This window comes from Mirounga leonina, unplaced genomic scaffold, assembly GCF_011800145.1.
Source record: "Mirounga leonina isolate KUSES-001 unplaced genomic scaffold, KU_Mleo_1.0 Mir_125, whole genome shotgun sequence".
In the NCBI taxonomy this organism is placed as follows: Eukaryota; Metazoa; Chordata; class Mammalia; order Carnivora; family Phocidae; genus Mirounga; species Mirounga leonina.
The window spans coordinates 79,463,241-79,479,676 of NW_023270305.1; the positions used below are offsets into that span (position 1 = coordinate 79,463,241).

The 16,436-nt window shown below is 54.4% G+C and overlaps 1 protein-coding gene across 7 annotated transcripts in view; it reads right to left on the reverse strand.

Moving 5' to 3' along the window:
* Window positions 1-16,436, reverse strand: part of EDAR (ectodysplasin A receptor) — a 107,461-nt gene that overhangs the window by 10,184 nt on the left and 80,841 nt on the right. For 5 of the 7 annotated variants that reach the window (XM_035001922.1, XM_035001926.1, XM_035001923.1 and 2 more), the window contains 6 exons: window positions 14,995-15,080; window positions 7,604-7,690; window positions 5,760-6,074; window positions 5,357-5,429; window positions 2,515-2,671; window positions 1,443-1,503 (listed from right to left, as the gene is read on the reverse strand). In XM_035001922.1, coding sequence (XP_034857813.1) covers window positions 1,443-1,503; window positions 2,515-2,671; window positions 5,357-5,429; window positions 5,760-6,074; window positions 7,604-7,690; window positions 14,995-15,080 — 779 coding nt within the window. Of the gene's footprint in view, window positions 1-1,442; window positions 1,504-2,514; window positions 2,672-5,356; window positions 5,430-5,759; window positions 6,078-7,603; window positions 7,691-14,994; window positions 15,081-16,436 lie in introns of all 7 variants that reach the window. The other 2 variants (XM_035001928.1, XM_035001929.1) reach the window with 2 other exon arrangements.

Sequence of the window (16,436 nt, forward strand, 5' to 3'; positions counted from 1 at the left end):
AGCAAGATGGTCTCATTGGGGGACACTGAGTAAAGGGTCCACAGGAACTCTCTGTATAGTGTCCTACCACTGCATGTGAATCTGCAGTGATCGCAGAATTACAAGGCTGATTAAAAACAGACAAAAGAAATTGATGCCGGAGACTCACCCCAGCCAAATTACATCAGGATCTTGGGGCCTTTGAGGGGGTGGCTGGGCAGAAGGGAGACAGTGGAAAACTCTGGGTGAGTATATACTATTCCCCCAGGGCTGGGCACTGCTGGTCTGAGGTTCTCCGCCTTGGAGATGTGACTGTCCCCAAGGGTTGATAAGCACACTAAGCACCCCAGGCTGTGAGAGGGTGACCAAGCACATGGGGCTCACACTCTTCACCCTCCCAGTCTCACTGGAGAAGCTCCTCTTTCCTCTGGGGTTCCTGAAATTAATTTGAAAACCACTGTCCCAGGAGTATGGGCTCTAAAAGCCAAGACATTTTGGAACAGAGAAGAGCTTTCCAGGGTGGTGGAATGCAAATCTCAGACCATCCTCCACGGGGCAGCCATGCCAGGCTTATCAGACATGGGGCATGTGTACTTATGGAGAGATGCTGCATTTCAACAAGCAGCCAAGTCGAGTTCTTGGCCCCTGGAAGTTATTTCTGGCCAAAGGAGCACTCAGCCAGCAAGCCTGCCCCGGGCTCGGTGTGCTGGGCTCCACCTCTGAGGAGAAATGAGAGGCCCCCGGGTTCCACAACTGCTGCCTGGGGCAGACCCAGAAGTCCAAGGAGGGACACCAGTGAGACCAGGGCCGAGTGGCCCGATTAGCTGGGGAACATTCCCTAACCTCAGTGATGAGGGATTTTGTCCCCTGGGTGGATACAAATGTAATTTAGAGCCTAGATTTGGAAGAAATGGGGACTGTGGATTCTGGTTTCAGGTTGAAATGCTTTTATTCCTAGTCCTGCTGCCCGTACCCAGAGGGTAGTTGTGAGACAGTCTGACTCTGCTTGCTCGGGAAGCATCTTTGAGGAGGGGGACCAGGACGCAAGGAAAGGGCAAGGCCACCTAAGGACCGGGTAAGTGACTGAAAACACCAGTGCGGAGACAGCATCTGGGGGACACTGGGCGACACTGGCTCCTTCCACTACTGTTCTCTACTGACTCCACGGTCCACCAGGGAGACCCTGCCCCGGGGCTGGCTGGGTGTCATCTCCTTGTCCTGTGAGGGAAAGGGCCTTGGGGAGTGCCAGGGAAAAGTCCTTAAATAGTTTGGCGCCAGATTCCACGTCTCTCCACACCTGAGGTGGGTTCGCCAGCCGCTGGGATGAGGAACATGACAAGCTGGGGTGGGCGGCCTTTCTCGGCCCCCACGGGGCCTCGGGACTCCTACCAGAGCCACCTCCTCCATGTTGACGGTTGGGGAAATCTGGGGTACGTGTCCCCAAACAGCGTCTCCATGCTTACCTTCAACGACTCCACACACGTTGGCGTACACATCCAATATCTTTTTCCTTCGGCTTTGAATCTATGGGAAAAGTGAAGAGAATGTTAATTTTCAGAACAAGAGGAAGTGGTAGCCCACAAAAACGCCAGTTCTCCATCCCAGCGTCAGCAGCTACTCTCCCCTGACTGGCGCCCTCACGTGACCATCTCATCAGGAAATTCGACCACTTCAGTGTGCACAGAGGTGGGGCTACTCTTCGGCTCCATTGGACATTCAGGCTCACAAGACACCTGGCATTAGTCCGTGTGGGAGGGTGAGTGGCAGGGACCCCAGCTGGCCAGAGGGCGCCTGAGATGCTGTGGCTGTGTCTGCAGCCATCCACAGACTCTTCTCCCAGAGCACACATGAGGCCCATGCGGGATCCTGGCTGAAAGGTACCATACCCCACGGGAGCCAATACCCTCAGAACAACTGCATGGGCCTCCAGGGTCCCTGCAAGTGATGGGTACCATCACAGATGTCCCTGAACTCAGGGCAGCCCGGAGCGTGTCATCCCTGTCCAGACCTAAGCCAGATCCGGCTTCCCAAGTGGGGATGTTTTCCCCATTAGCGATGTTACCTAGCAACACGCTGACCTACGCTTGGGTCAGGCTGCCAGTGAACCATGTGCTACGTGCTCAGGCAGCCTGGGCAGCGCTGTGCTCTTTTGCCCGCGCATCCTGCCCTGCCACGGCACGTTCCCAGGTGGCCTGCTTTGGGTGACAAGCCCTCTGGGCAATTTTACATGCAAAACTGGGGCATATTGTGTATGTGTGTGTGTATATATATTTTTTGGTCTGCTTGGACACATGCCAGTATATTTACAAAGGTTTTTTCTGTCTTACGGTATTCCAAGCAATTTTAACTTTTCTCTTGGCTTACTATCTTTCATTTTCTTCTATAAAGCTAGATAATACAGAGATTAAGTTTCCTATTTTTTTGCTATCTTGTGTTAAGCCTGCCACTCTATCTAGGGTCCCGTGGTGGTCTCGCCTCCCGTCTCCGCCTCCCGGGGCTCCAACAAACGTGCGAGGAGCAGTGCCAGGGCCTCACCCCGGCTGACTTGGTGGCCGCCGACTTCTCCCGGGCCAGGTGAACCAGTGACAAGAGGCACAGCTCTGGGGAGCCCTGCTTGTCGGTGGCAGGCTCCTCGTCACTATCCATGCTCCGGCTCAGCAGCTGCTCGTTCTCTGATGATGCATCGTTCTCGCTGTGGGAACAGGAGGGTGTTTGTTAGCAGCGGCCCTGACACATTTTCCCAGTGGGAAGACGAATGATGGCTCGATCGATGGGAATGCAGGGACTTGTTCCCCAAGCTTTTACTGAGCAGCTCCTGGGCATGAGGTGAGAGAGACATGCCGCACTCGCTACTCCTCCCAATGAGTGACCTGGATGCAGGGGGGCCTGCAGGTGTCCCGTGAGAGGACTCACAAGGTGTCTCTCGAGCCCCACGCGGCTGGGGTTCATCAGGGAGGGGGACAGCATCTGCTCGTCTGTTCCCCTGACCTGGCTCAGGTAAGCTTTCTTGAATATGTCCCAGCTTCCTATTTTTTTTTTTTTTTAAGATTTTATTTATTTATTTGACAGAGACACAGCGAGAGAGGGAACACAAGCAGGGGGAGTGGGAGAGGGAGAAGTAGGCTTCCTGCTGAGCCAAGAGCCCGATGCGGGGCTCGATCCCACCAGGACCCTGGGACCATGACCTGATCCGAAGGCGGACACTTAATGACTGAGCCACCCAGGCACCCCTCAGCTTCTTATTTTTAATGCAGGCCAGCTCTAAGTTCAGCCTTGTTCTAAATGCAAACAGGTTTATGTGGCCAGCACTGAATCTGTGCAAGTTCTCTGGAACAACCCCAAACAGAGCTGAATGAGCCTGCCTGGGGAGCCCCCGTCTTGACTAGGGGGTGACCTGGCTGAAATGTGTGCATTGTAGGTGGGGTCACAGCAAGCTGCAAGAGGGGCTTCAGGAGCTCCCCCTGGAAGCCAGGTGGGCCCACATTCCACCACTGCTCACCGTCCACAGCCCTAGGCACATATGGGTTGGAGCTTAAACTCTCAAAATCATTCCAAATAGCTGAAAAACAACATTCTTTTTTTAGGCATCCTGTTCGCTTCCTGTGGTCTGGCTGACGACTTACAAAGAATTATTCTTTTCTAGCCACTGGGTTACAGTAATGAAGCCCACACTCAAACGCAACCCTAGAGGCCAGATGAAGGTGAGGCCCAGTAGGTTCAGGGCCTTGCTCGGAGTTGGCTGGCCTGCTGCTGTCTCCCCCACCACCCAGCAGGCTAGGAACAAAAGCACGGTTGTCCCCAGAGACCACTGATGGCCCCAGGTCCTTTTCCTAAGGCCTAGGAGCAGACAGAGGGGACAGGAGCTCTGTGCCTTGTCTTTTATAGCACAATTGTCTGGTTTTCATTTTTCTTTGACATTTGCATATGAAACAAGTATTATTTTTAAGTCATAGGACACATCCCTGCCCTTTGAGTACCCCATCCCCTACTTTTGAGAAAGAGCAAAGCCTGGAGGTACAGAAGGCTGCCACAAGACAAGGCTGCACAGACGGGAGGGTGGAGGAGAAACTCGTCCGCAGGGAGGCACACTGCAGAGCCAGCCCCCGCAGCCCGGCCCAGCCCGGGGCTCTGACATGGGGGGTCAGCGGGAACAGAAGCACTCACAGGAAATGACCGCCACCTAAGGGACTGCCCAGGGGGACCCCCACTCTTTCTTTTCTTTCCCAGCATGTACAGATTTCATGATTTAAGTCTGCTTCCTGCCCTTGCAACAGGGGTCTTGAGAGATGCTGGAGTTTTCTAAATGAGGTAACACCTTTGGAAGTGCTTGATTAATGCCAAAGCTCTACACAAACGTCTGGAGTCATGATCATTCCTAAAAATGAAAGGCTTTGCAAGAGTTCACCCACGTTGGGAAGGTTGCAGGCCAGGAGACAGTGCCCCTCTGCCCTTCCTATAATTAGTTTGGGGCCCCCCATGGCCTCTGTGTCCCACCTATGACGTGGGCACAATGGGGTCCTGGAATGGCCAATGGGGTAGAGGCCAGACAGGGGACTGACACCATGGGGTGGATTTGTGGAACCTAAGCAGGACCAAGTCCAAATGACCGTGTAAGGGGGCAAAGGAAAAGTTTACTTCCGTCTGCCCTAGATATTAAAGCCAGGGCTGATTCTATATCCTAATGTGTGCTAAATATGGTAAAAATCTCGTATGTCAAAATTCTTCATTAAGAAGTCTCACTTCGCAAGTGTTAGTGGTTGGTCTGGAGCCTGCACAATACGGGCTGTGGGGCCAGACGCCTGTTACTCCTGGATGTGTCACCTCAGGCACGTGACAGCTTCCAAACCTCGGCTTGCCACCATCAGGGGTAATATTAGCACCTTGTGCGTGGGGCACTCACAGACCTAGCACCGAACGTTCCTTAGCCATCATCATCACCAGCGCTGTCCAGCATTTCGGGAAACCAGTTCTGGTTTTAGCACTAGTGACACCAGTGTTGCTGTTGGCCATGGGCTGCTGCTGAAGAAGAAGGGGACACTCACAAGCTTTGGGTCTGCACACAGAAGGTGCATGTTGAAAAGGAAGGTGGGGGGCGGGGGCGGGCAGCTGGCCCTGGAGCAAGGTGTTAACCACCTGCCCCTCACACTGCCTGGCCCCTGCTGCAGGTCAGAGGTGAGGCTGAGGCCTGGTACTCTCCTGCCTTCCTCGTCCCAGGGTCCTGCTCCCTCTGGAGCCTCCAGACCAGTGGCCAGGCTTCTCGGGATGCTCCCCATCTGGCACTCCCCTTTCTGCTCAGGACCCCAAGAGGACCCCTGACCTCACCTGGGGCTGGGGGCTGCTCCACCCCACGACGAGTGGCTGCTTTGGCTTGACTTACCTCTTGGCAGTCTTTGCTGGAGCTGTGGTCAGCTTCTCGAATTCGTCCTTCTCAGAGAAAATCACCACACTGTCTGCAGGTAAGTGGAAAGAATGAGGGTGAGGGGAAGGGAGCTGTAGTCAGTCCCTGGTTCTGAACTCATCCTTCCCTGCTTCTCTTTACTTCCTCTTTAGCAGGCCTGCCCCGTGACTAAGCCACACCACACTTAGGGCGCGCCCCGTGACTAAGCCACACCACACTTAGGGCGCGATGTGGGGACCCCGATGCCTCTTTCTGCTGCCCTGTTCTAGGGGGCATGAGAGCACCAGCAGCTGGGAGGCCAGGCTTCCGGGTGTTGGCGAGCGGAGCACACGACCTCCACCCTGGGATGGACACCCGTGCTGTGGGGGTTTGGTTTGCAGACCTTGGGCCTCTTTCTTCTCCTCTTCCTTGCTCACTTGGGCTTCCACACTCTTCACTGGGTGGCTGGTACAGCAGGCTGGTTGGAGAAAGGGAAGGGTGTGAGGAGCTTGACTGGGTAAGCTGACAGAATGGAACCGTGGGAGAGCAAGCATTTGCGGGGAGGGAGTGGGGGGCATTGGGGAGCAGTCACCTGGAGCAGAAGGCTTTGTCTTCATGATGTAGAACATGATGATGAGGACAATGGCTATGGCCATGATGAAGATGGTGGACATGGCAATGATCAGGGCTGTGGCCAGGTGCCCTTGGCCTGAGAGCTCTGCTGGAGGCAGGGAGAGAGGGCAACACGGGGCTCAGGACTCCCTACAGGTGCCCCTGAGCCCCGCAGAATCCACCCTCTGAGAAGACCGCGGTGCCTGTGGCAGGGAACACTTCCAGGGGACCCTCAGAATCCCAGACCCTACAGTTTGCCTTGACCATCATGGCTGGCCTTAACTGAGGCTGATCCAGACTTATCTGGAACACCATGCTTCAGGTTTGCTCAGTTGTTCCTGAGGTGCTTGCTCTTGGTATTACTACTTTGGGAACCCTGGGTGAGTTGGGATGCAGAGAGGAAGAAGCCCACGAACAAGTGTCATGAAGACAGTTCCATCCAAGCAGAAGTCACCTCGGAGGGCCAGAGATTCTGTTCTTGGTTTGGCGCCATCCTGTGTTTCATGCAATTTCAACCTAAGTGTCATAATCAGACTCCCAGGGCAAAGGTGGTGAAGGGGCTGCCACACCTCTTCCTCTGCTCCGTCACCTCACCACGGGGGTCCCTTCCCCAGGGGGCTCTCGCTGTTTTCCCCAATAACGCCTGCCGTCGACACGTGCGATGCCCTGCTGCTTGCTCTCATTCTCTGAACTAACAAACAGAATTCTGGTCCTCATGAGGCAGGATCCAGGTGACCCACCATTCCCACAGGAAAGGGACAAGATCTAAAGCACCAGGGACCCTCTGTAGGAGGCCGAGGCCATTTTGGAAAGAGGAACCAGAGCTCGTAGCCCCAGCGCTGCCAGTCCACACCCGTCCTCCCGGGTGGGGTGTGTCTGCAAGAAATCATCATTTGGATGCCAGGTATGGATGATATAAGTGCTTTAATATTCACTGTGTTGTGTGCTATTCCCCACCCCACACTCGGGGCCTGGTGGAAATGAGACTCCTATATCCTAGCAAAGTCTTCCAGCTTTGATGCTCTGTGAATATGCAAGGTCAGGTTTGGGGGCGTGATGCCGAGGCTAGCGTGCTGAGTGCACTGTGGGACTCCGAAGCACCCCGAACCTCACTGAGACCTGGGCCTTAAATCTGCTTAAATAATGGATGGCACTGAAACAGCCCGATGGCAGCAGGGACCAGCGTGAGGCCTTGATCTGAGAGAGATGGGGGCCTCGGGGGCCTCCACCCTCCTCAAAGCCTTTCCATCCCTAAGGGATTAACGAGCAAAATGTAGTTCTCGGAAACTAATATTAAGTGTTGGGCTCTGCAGGTTGATCTGAAAGCCAGCAACAGAATGGCTGTGGCCCAGCCACGGCTGGGAAGCTTATTCTCTGCTGCCCAGCCGCCTGTATCCTGAGTACCACCCTGCGGCTCCAGGATGTGCCTTTCTTGCCAGTGTGTTCTAAGGGACCCCCGGTGCCCATGGAGAGATCGCTTCCACTCCTTGCGGACATCACGACCAGCTTCCCGCTACTGGGGGCACCAAGGAGCCCCTGCTGCCATTCCTCATAGCTGCTCCCAGCCTCCCTCTTCGCTTTCACCCAAGTGCCTTACTTGTAACAGCTGGCTAGCTGCAGAAGCACGGTCCTTACCTTTGTGGGCGTGCTGGAAGGGAGAGAGGGTGCTGCTGCCAGAGGTGCTGGGGAAGTTGGCAGAGACTCCGGAGCTGGCTCCTGCACCTGCAAGGGGAACCCAGTCACTTCATGTTCCCCGGGATGACCTGGACGAGCCCCACCTTCAAGGATGGAAAGCAAGGTGCAGCTGCAGAGCCAGGGGATTTAGAATTCTGGATTACACAGGCGCTGCAGCAGGGGGCGGCGGGACAGGGGACACTTTCATTTCTTAGCGTGTTTCATAATCCCTAACGAGCACTCTGACCTCCCAAGAGTTATTCTTCAGGAAGAAGACACATAGGTAAATCTGCTGAGACTCAACAGTGGTGCCTCACCAACTCAATTTTTCTATGAACAGAGGTAAAATATAGGCCATCCATAGAGATGAGAAAAGTCCATATATATACAGAAGGAGTGGGGGGAAATAATACTTGAGAAATTTCTTCAATTACATAAAATAAGAATGTTTTTTAATACTTTTTCTAGTTATAAAAATAATATGTGCCATTATTAAAAATCAGGAGAAAAAGGGAACACAAGAAAGAAGTAAAAGAATCACTGATAGCCTCACTACCTGAGGTTGACAATTTGGTGTGTTTTCCTTTAGGATTTTCCTGTGATTCATTTTTTTAAATACTTGTGACCGAACAGTTTAAGAGCAGACATGAACTTTGCTTTCCCTCAAAACTGTGACTCATAAAACTTCCCTTTTCTATTTAAAAAGTATCACTTTAGCAGGGGTGAAATGGAAGCTGGTTTTGTGACCAATCCCGTCACTAAGGAATTGTTTGGTTAAAACAAAGCAAAAATGTTCTGCCACAGAAAACACGGCGTCCTGATGGTCAATCTTCCTTTAGGTGGGACTTGAGTTCTGCTGTTGATAAAAATGATCCTATTTCAAATACGCGTCCTTCTGTCTGGCTTTTGTCCGTACGCGTGCTGGAGTAATCTGTGAAGTGGGCCTGCATACTCCCAAGTAAGGGCGGGTGAGCTGGCCTCCCCAGAGTCACACACCTGGTCCCCATAGCCCGCCCAGCAAGGAGGAGTGACGCTGACTCGGGGACCCTGGTCAGCCAGCCTCCAGGCTTCCGTGAGAACCGTCTCTAACAGGGACGTTTTCTTTAAGAGATGCTTCTCAGGAGAAACCACACTCTGTGGATGATAATTCTAAAGCCGCCTGCGCACACAGCATGGGGCAACTCAGAGACAGGGACCACAGCCAACCGGTGAGGCAAGTCCTGCTGAATTAGCCACACATCTGTGTCCAGTCAGGAGACAAGGACATGGGAGAGCAGGGCCAGAAACATCTGCTCCTTACAGCCTTTCACAAATAGAAATCTCTGCAACTAAAATAGAGGGAAGCTTGGGAGGGCCCAGGGACAGGCTGAGGACTGGCTCCTGGGGTAACTGCACTTCTGTGAGGTGCTGTAGGTCTCAGAGCCGGCCCGTCGGTCACTTGGGTTGGCTGGGAATTTAACTGTTGGCCGCTGGATGAGAAATGTCATCTGCAGGCTCTTTAAACAACGTACCGTGGGGGAAGCCCTGAGGGCTGTGAGGCACATACGCTCCCCAGCAACTCCAGGACCGGGGCTGGCCTGGGAGCCCAGGAAGGCTTGTTGGCCAGCACGGGATCTGCTGGTGCCGCCCTGCCGCGCTTCCAGCCCATGCTGGGAGCTGTCTTGCCAAGTCTGAGCTCTCAGCACCAGAAGTGTCTCCTCTGTGGGGATTTGCTGCTTCTGGAGCCCAGGGACCTAGCTTATCTGGAGCTCCTGGCCTTGGCCCCTTCACCTGTCTCTGTCCCTGAGGGCCTGCCTCAGGTGTGGACGCTGGTGGGCTCAGAGCACCACACGATGGACGGGGCGGTCTCTCCCTGCCGCAGGGCACCATGAGTTCTGTGGTTCCTGCTTCTTTCCTTCTTTCTCAGCTGTTGGTCGCCAGGACCACTTCTTCGCTCTCCCACTATGAGAGAGAGGCGTGCTGAGGGGTGCAAGCAGGCCTGCCCATGGGGCCCGAGTGCTCACCAGCACAGGCTGCCCTTGAATGAATGCAGACTGCAGAGCTGACCTGCTCAGAGCAGAGGCTGCCCACCTTACTCCCAGCCCCCCACCCCGCCCCAGCTCTCGGGCCCCGGGGTCACACCCCTTCCTCCTTCAACGACAGTTGGAAGGGGCAGTTCTTCTGCTTCCTCTGCTGGGTCTTCCGGCGCCTGCGGTTCCAGGGAGTGGCCCTGCTGGTGATTAGAGCTTAGACTTGCCTTTCTTAGCTTGCCTTTCTGGAGCACAGGCAGAAACTTTCTCGGGCCCCCTACCCCTAAACTCACGACAACTCTCTGCTTTTCCATTTAGCCTTCTCCCCTGGCCTCAGAACCAGTGGCCCCTTGGGAGGTGCTGGTGGGAAGGTGCGCCCCCCTCCCCCTGTCCCTGCGAGGGCTCGTGCACGTGGCCGACCGTGGGGCTGGAGGCTCTGCCGTGTGCAGACCACGCGGCTCCCCTCCAGTGTAGCAAAGGAGGCTTCAACGGCATCCAGTCAAGTGGGGAAAGTGACGTGGGGCAGGGCTTCAAGCAGAACCTGCTTTCCTTTTTAAAAGCAAACTTGACACTGAAAACAAAGCTAATCTATCTGTTTGGTAAGGGACTCAAGGGAGCTTAAGCTATTCCTCAGGGAAAAAAAATACCCGTGGGATCTGTTTGTGGATTTGTCATCTTTGTCTCTTCTTATCCCTTTCTGCTGGGACTTGCCAGCCAAGGCTGGGGGACAGGGGCTGGGGGCACACATGCGCCCAGGCCTGTGGTCCAGGGAGGAACAATGAGAACAGCCTGGCTGCACACTGACTTTGCGAGATGCCTTTGCGCCTGGCTGGCAGGGCTGCTCCCCAGGCGCCGGCAGCAAACACTGCATGCGGGCCGGGGCACATCAGTAACGCACGCCCCATCACCCCCAGCGGGCGGCTCCTGTCCTCGCTCAGGTGGCAAGCAGGGCCTCTACCCTGATGTACGACATTCCCCTTGAACTGAGCTCCAGCCAGTGTCAACTGAAGGGCCCTGGGCTGCAGGCGCTGGGCGGTCTGTGCTCGGCTGTTCCGTGATCCTTGAGCTGACCAGGGGAATGTTTTGTTCATCCCACGGTGAGAGGGAGGGTGGGCTGGAAGACCTCATGATTGGAGGTCTATCTCCGCACACAGGTGCCCCAGGACAGCATGCCACGGCCACCAGCTCCCTGCACAGCAAGTTCCCTGTTCCAGGCCCCGCTCTGCTCTCATGAGCATTTGGTGTCTGGACAGTTTCCTTCTGCTCCAGTATGTGCCCTGTGTTTTGGGTTCATTTGGCCTCCTTGGAACAGATCATTAGATGAGAATGTTCTTCAGTGGTTGTTTCTGTTGGGTGGTCAACTACTGATCCATCTTACCCTCCATGATGCTCCCACTGGAGCTTAGCTTTGAATAAGCAGAGAGGAGATCCTGCAGGATAGGAGTAAGGGAGGGTTGATGAAAACTGCAGTCCCAGAAAATCGCCATGAATTGCCACACGAAGTCTACATTAAAACGAAAGTAAGTAGGGCCTGGCTCTGCTTAGCTCAATGGTGTGTTCGGGGCAGCACTGACTTGGGACAGTAAGTACGGGAGGTGGCGGGCTCCGCACGGTGTTCATCCACTTTCCTCAAAAGGATTTTGAGAACTGTAAGCACGTGGCTTAATGCAGTAATACTTCTATTCAGTGTGATGACAGGATTTACGGGGCCTTTGAGGTTTGTTAATCCACACAATTTATAAACATGCCATATGTATTAAAGACTGCTGGGATTCTCTCTGCATGGGGCAAGCAGGTTGGATTTTTAGGAGTGATTTGTTTATTGATTCTTAGTTGTTGGCGAGGGTGCCCCCAGGCTGCTGCGTCGGCCCAGCGCCCCCCAGTGGCGGATCCTGGAACAATGGGCAGAGCCGTTCAAACCTGGCTGCTCAAGGTGAGGGTCCCCGGGAGCTTGCTGGAAATGCAGTCTGGGCATCCACCCCAGACCTGCTGCGCCAGGATCTCTTTTTTAACAGGACCCTGGTGACAGGTGTACGCATCCCAGCTTGAGAAACACTGTGTTAGAAACAGCTGGCCTTTGGGCCTTTGGGGATGCCAAAGCTTCACACTTGAGTGGCATCACTGTTGGGCATTGCACGATGGCATCTGAATGAAACTTGCCACAGCTTTCCTGAGCAGGCTTTTCCAAAAGGTGAGTCCATCCTGGGCCTGACACAGGGCTCAGTGTCTAATAAAAACGAAGAGGAGTGATGATAAACATGATGCCGAAGGGACAAGTGAGTCCCCAGGCCCAGAGCTGCCTCACTGGTCCCTCCAGCACTCTGTGAGGGAGGGCTCCTGCCAGCTGGGCCCAGGGGAGCTGACAGAGGACAGGAGGTCAGCAAGTGAGGTGCGGCCTGCGTGGGCCTGGGAGACCCGGGGTGGAGCCACGCTCACAAAGCCACAACACGGATTCCGTTACGAGACAGCTCTCAGGCGTGAGTTCTCAGGACTTTATTTCTCAGGAAAGAAAGAAAACCAGACAGTGCTGGTTTACCAAGTGGATCTTCTTGTTCTTTGCCTTCACTGAAAAATAACCGAAGGGCTTCTTCTCTCTCTTCCATCTGGTGCTGATTTCCAGGACAGACAGCGATGGGATGGAAGTGGTTTCTGTCACCACGGCGTCCAGAAGGAAGCCCTACACTTTCCTGATGGGCAAGGGGGGGGAGGGGAGGCCCTTCTCTCAAGGCTCTTCAGCACTCTGGGGGTGCCCGGAGCATCTGGGGGCCTCCCTGTTGCACTCTAGTGGTTTAGAGAAGAGTCCTCATTTACACTTGCTTTGTGTTTTCAGTACTCAAGGTATTTGGGGCGTGGATGTGTCAGCCCTATTGACATACTGAGAGGGTATAATTTTCTCAATTGTCCAGGAGAGGAAATAGACACTGAGGAAGGTTTCGAGGCTTGCAGGGTATTTTAGGGTCCCTGAGTACCAGCCTCTGTAGTAACTTCCACTAACTTCTGTTTTCATCAGGGATGACAACTGGCTCAAAGGCAAGATGATTGTAACCAATGGCCCCATCGCCCAACACTTCACAGAGCCACGTAGAGAAGCAACTCTTCCTCTAAGATGGAAGAGCAGTCGCCGCACAGAGAGACAGGGAGTGCCCCTGAGGGTGGGGGAGAGCTGAAGTAGCTCCTAGCCGGCCCTCTCTGCTGAGGAGCTCCCAACCCGGGCACCCAGGGCTCACTCCCGCATGGGCGTCTTCCCGGGAGCTGCCCGTCACCCCTGGCTGTCCCAGACCTAATACACACACTGCATGCTTTCCCTAGGGTCTGTGCCAAGTTCTCTGACCATGGCTTTGCACAATCCGCTACTTATTGACTCAGGGTGGCTTCGTGCAGCAAGGACCCAGGGAAATCACATCAAAACCAGAGGAAGTGTCTTAGGTTGGAGGCAAAGGCGCTCTTGACCACTGACTGTAGGCCCAGGAAGGTGCCTGGTGGGGTTTGGGCAGCCAGCCGACATCAGGGTCATGATCCGTGAGGTTTCCCTCAGTTCCTGCTTTCCTGGGGTGACGCTGTCAGGGGCAGCCCGGGGTTTGAGTCCCAGGGTCTTCGTGGAAGCTGTGGTCATAACCAGCTTTTCTGGTTCTATCTGCTGCTCCTGAGGGTTTGGGGTCAAAAGATCTCTGGACTGAGGATGCCTGCAGGGGGAGGTGCAGAACCCATAGCTGGAGAGAGTAACACTCATGTCCACACTTGAGGCCCTGACCCAGGCTCCATGCACCATGTTACCCGACAAGGCCTAGCCAGTCGTCTCTCCCCATATCCCATACGGACACACAGAGGTCTGGTGGCTTGCACCCTGACTCTAAGTTTCACTGGTTTTGCTGGCCTCTTCTAGATCTGGCTGCTACGAGCCTGCTATGAGGCCTTACTGGGAGCTGGTTTTCAGTTAAGCAATTCAGGGCTGGGGGTTAGGGCAGGGATGCACTCATTCTCGAAGTGTCCAGGGCTCAGGGGCTTTGCTTTCTCTCCTCATGCCATGGACCCCACTATCAGATGGCAAGAGGAGGGAGGTGCCCCTCCAGCCGGCCAGGTGGTTATGGAAGTCCCGCACAGGGACAAACCTCACGTGTGAGCTGTTTTCCGGGTTCCACAGGCAGAGCCTTTTCAACATGGGTGGGGAGTGTCTGACATCTCAGTAAGGGCTCCAGCCCAGAACTGTCTGGTATTGAATCGGCTGGGATCCCCCAGCAGGAGATAGTGGTACGGTGGCTGACGTCACCACAGGACCTGCCGGCAGCCCAGAGTCCTTGGGCCTCCTCTAATTTGTGAATTGATGAGCATGTGGCTGGGTACAAAGCTCCGCTTTAAAGACATGCAAATCCATTACTGCGGGCGCATCTACTGAAGCAATCTAGGAAAAAGGGGGTACCCCCCTCCCCGCCGGCAGTCCTGCCACATGCTCACCTGGGTACCTCCTCTCCCTGAACCCAAAGGCGAAGGAGAGGGAGAGGTGGTCCCCTCTCTTCCTGCTCTCCTTCCCCACTTCCCACCGCTCTTAAGAGGCAGGCCCTTGGTCTATTCTCCTGGGCAGGATTATTGGGAGCACATGGGGTGGGGGCCTTAGAGAGAGCTGGGAGAGGCAGGGTCCCCGCACAGCCCCTCTTCTGCCCTGTAGTGGGAGTGGGGCTGGGGGAGAGCAAGGAAGGGCTCCTGCGGCCCAGGGACCAGCTATCCACCCACCCACCTCCATGGTGTCTCTCCAGACCACAGTTCCAAGTGGCTACACACTACATTCTCTGGAGCAGAGTTCCCTTCCTCACAGATACATGCAGTGAGGATCAACCAGAATGAAAACAGGAAAGAAACAGCCTATGGTGGGACTCTGAACTTGTGAGCCTCACTGCTCACATGGGCTTCGTGGAATCCGGTTCATTCACTGTGACCACTCCTCACCTTTCCCTCAGCCTTACCTGGTTTGAAAACACGTGTATGAGAACTTAAAATCATCTAGCGCTTTGCAGGACTTTGCACAACACCTTGGCAACTATGATCTCGTTGGTTTTCCCATGAACTGCATGAGAGGGGGGTTCAGATTTTTGTGACCCCACATTACAGATGCGAAAACTCACGCCAGGTGGCAGGTGACCGACCTGTCTCTCACTTGCTAGCTCGGCTGCAGCGAACCTCCCTGCAGGGGTCTGTGCCAGGCTGGCCAGCCCACGGGAGCGTTTTTGGTTTTGCCCTCACTGTCTTTCATCTGTCCAGGTGCTGGGACTGGCTTCCTTCTACACCCAGGGGAAGGAGAGAAACAGTGGGGAAGCAGTACCGCTCTGACGGAAGGACAAGAGCACTCACATTCCTTGGTGTGGGGGCGTGCCAGGAGGCAGGAGTAGCAGACCATGCCGTAGATGTTCCTGGGTCTGTTTTCCAACATGTAGTAGCTGCAGGGAAGGAGAGACAAGACAGAGCAGGCGGCTGAGCCAGGTGTCACACAAGCAAGTACTGACCACTTGGCATGCCCGTGATTTAGGCATGATCCAAGCATCACCAAAGGCAGGAATGAGACATATGCTATGGGAATCAGGAGCTCTCAGAGCCAGCTGCCCATTTTGACCACTGAGTTTCCTGGGGAGTTTTCAGCATGACTTGAAATGGAACATTCTTTTTCCAATATTGGGCCATTTTGGGCCCTTAATCTCTCCTGTTTGGTTCTTTTCACTGATGGATTTGCTCAGTGTGTGTGAGCGATCATCATCTTCATTCACATCAGTCACTGGAATATCTGCCAGTAGAACCTGATTAGCTCTCTGGGTGTCCCAGCCAGGGAGACAGAACCCCCCGGAGGAGGGGCACACCCTGACCCAGCGAGTGCCTGTCTCAGAGCGTCTAGCCTGGTGGGATTACTGGAAAATGCATCTATGAGCCCCTCGGACACTGGCACCTCCCAGACCTCCCTCACACCTGCTGAGACTGGACAGAGCTAGCCACAGCGGACAGAGAGATAGCGTCAGCATCTGGAGAGGTCAGTGCAGAAGGCCTTCAGCGTGGCCTGACACACAACCAGGTCGTAACTGAGATTGCTTTGCTTCCCCCCAGTAAGCACCTGGCCCAGACACTGCCTAAGGGCAAGCGCTCACACTGGGGTTGTACACACTGAAGGAAAAGGACAAATCATTCACTGTAAGATGGTGAAGTCTTTCCCCCTATTGATGCCACATCTTTCGAGCTTCCCAATGTCAATGAGGCAGCCCTGGTGACCACGCTAGCTCTCAGAACGCCCTCCCTGCAGAGCTCTGCACCCTGGGTCAGAGCTCTCCGCAGGACCTGCCACCCCACCCACCCAGCAGTCCTCGCTTCCGGCGCTCACAGCTCAGGCTCCTTTCCACCTGCAGGTTTTGGCACTTCTCTTGGCGCGTGCCTGCTTTCCATAAACATACATTAGGTGGTAATCATGGAGCCATTTATCACATCATGAGAGGTCGATTAAGTAACGTGAGCTGGTGCCAAAGTTTTCCCTCATTACAAGTCAAGAGATGAAAAATCCCTCTCCACTACTGGATTTTTCCATGGTTGGTTTTTAATCTCTGTTTTATTAGCCGTGCACACTCAGGCCCCCACTGATGGCAGGGTAGGTGGCAGTGTGGCAGAAGTGCCGAGAGGGGGGTCTTTGGACTCCAGCCGCCATGAGCTGGACCATTACCAGTAACATTATGATCGTAATTGCCTGCCCTTCCTCAGGGCCTTTTATCCTCAGATCCCTGTGTATTTCGTGAACATTAATTAACCAATCTCAAAAC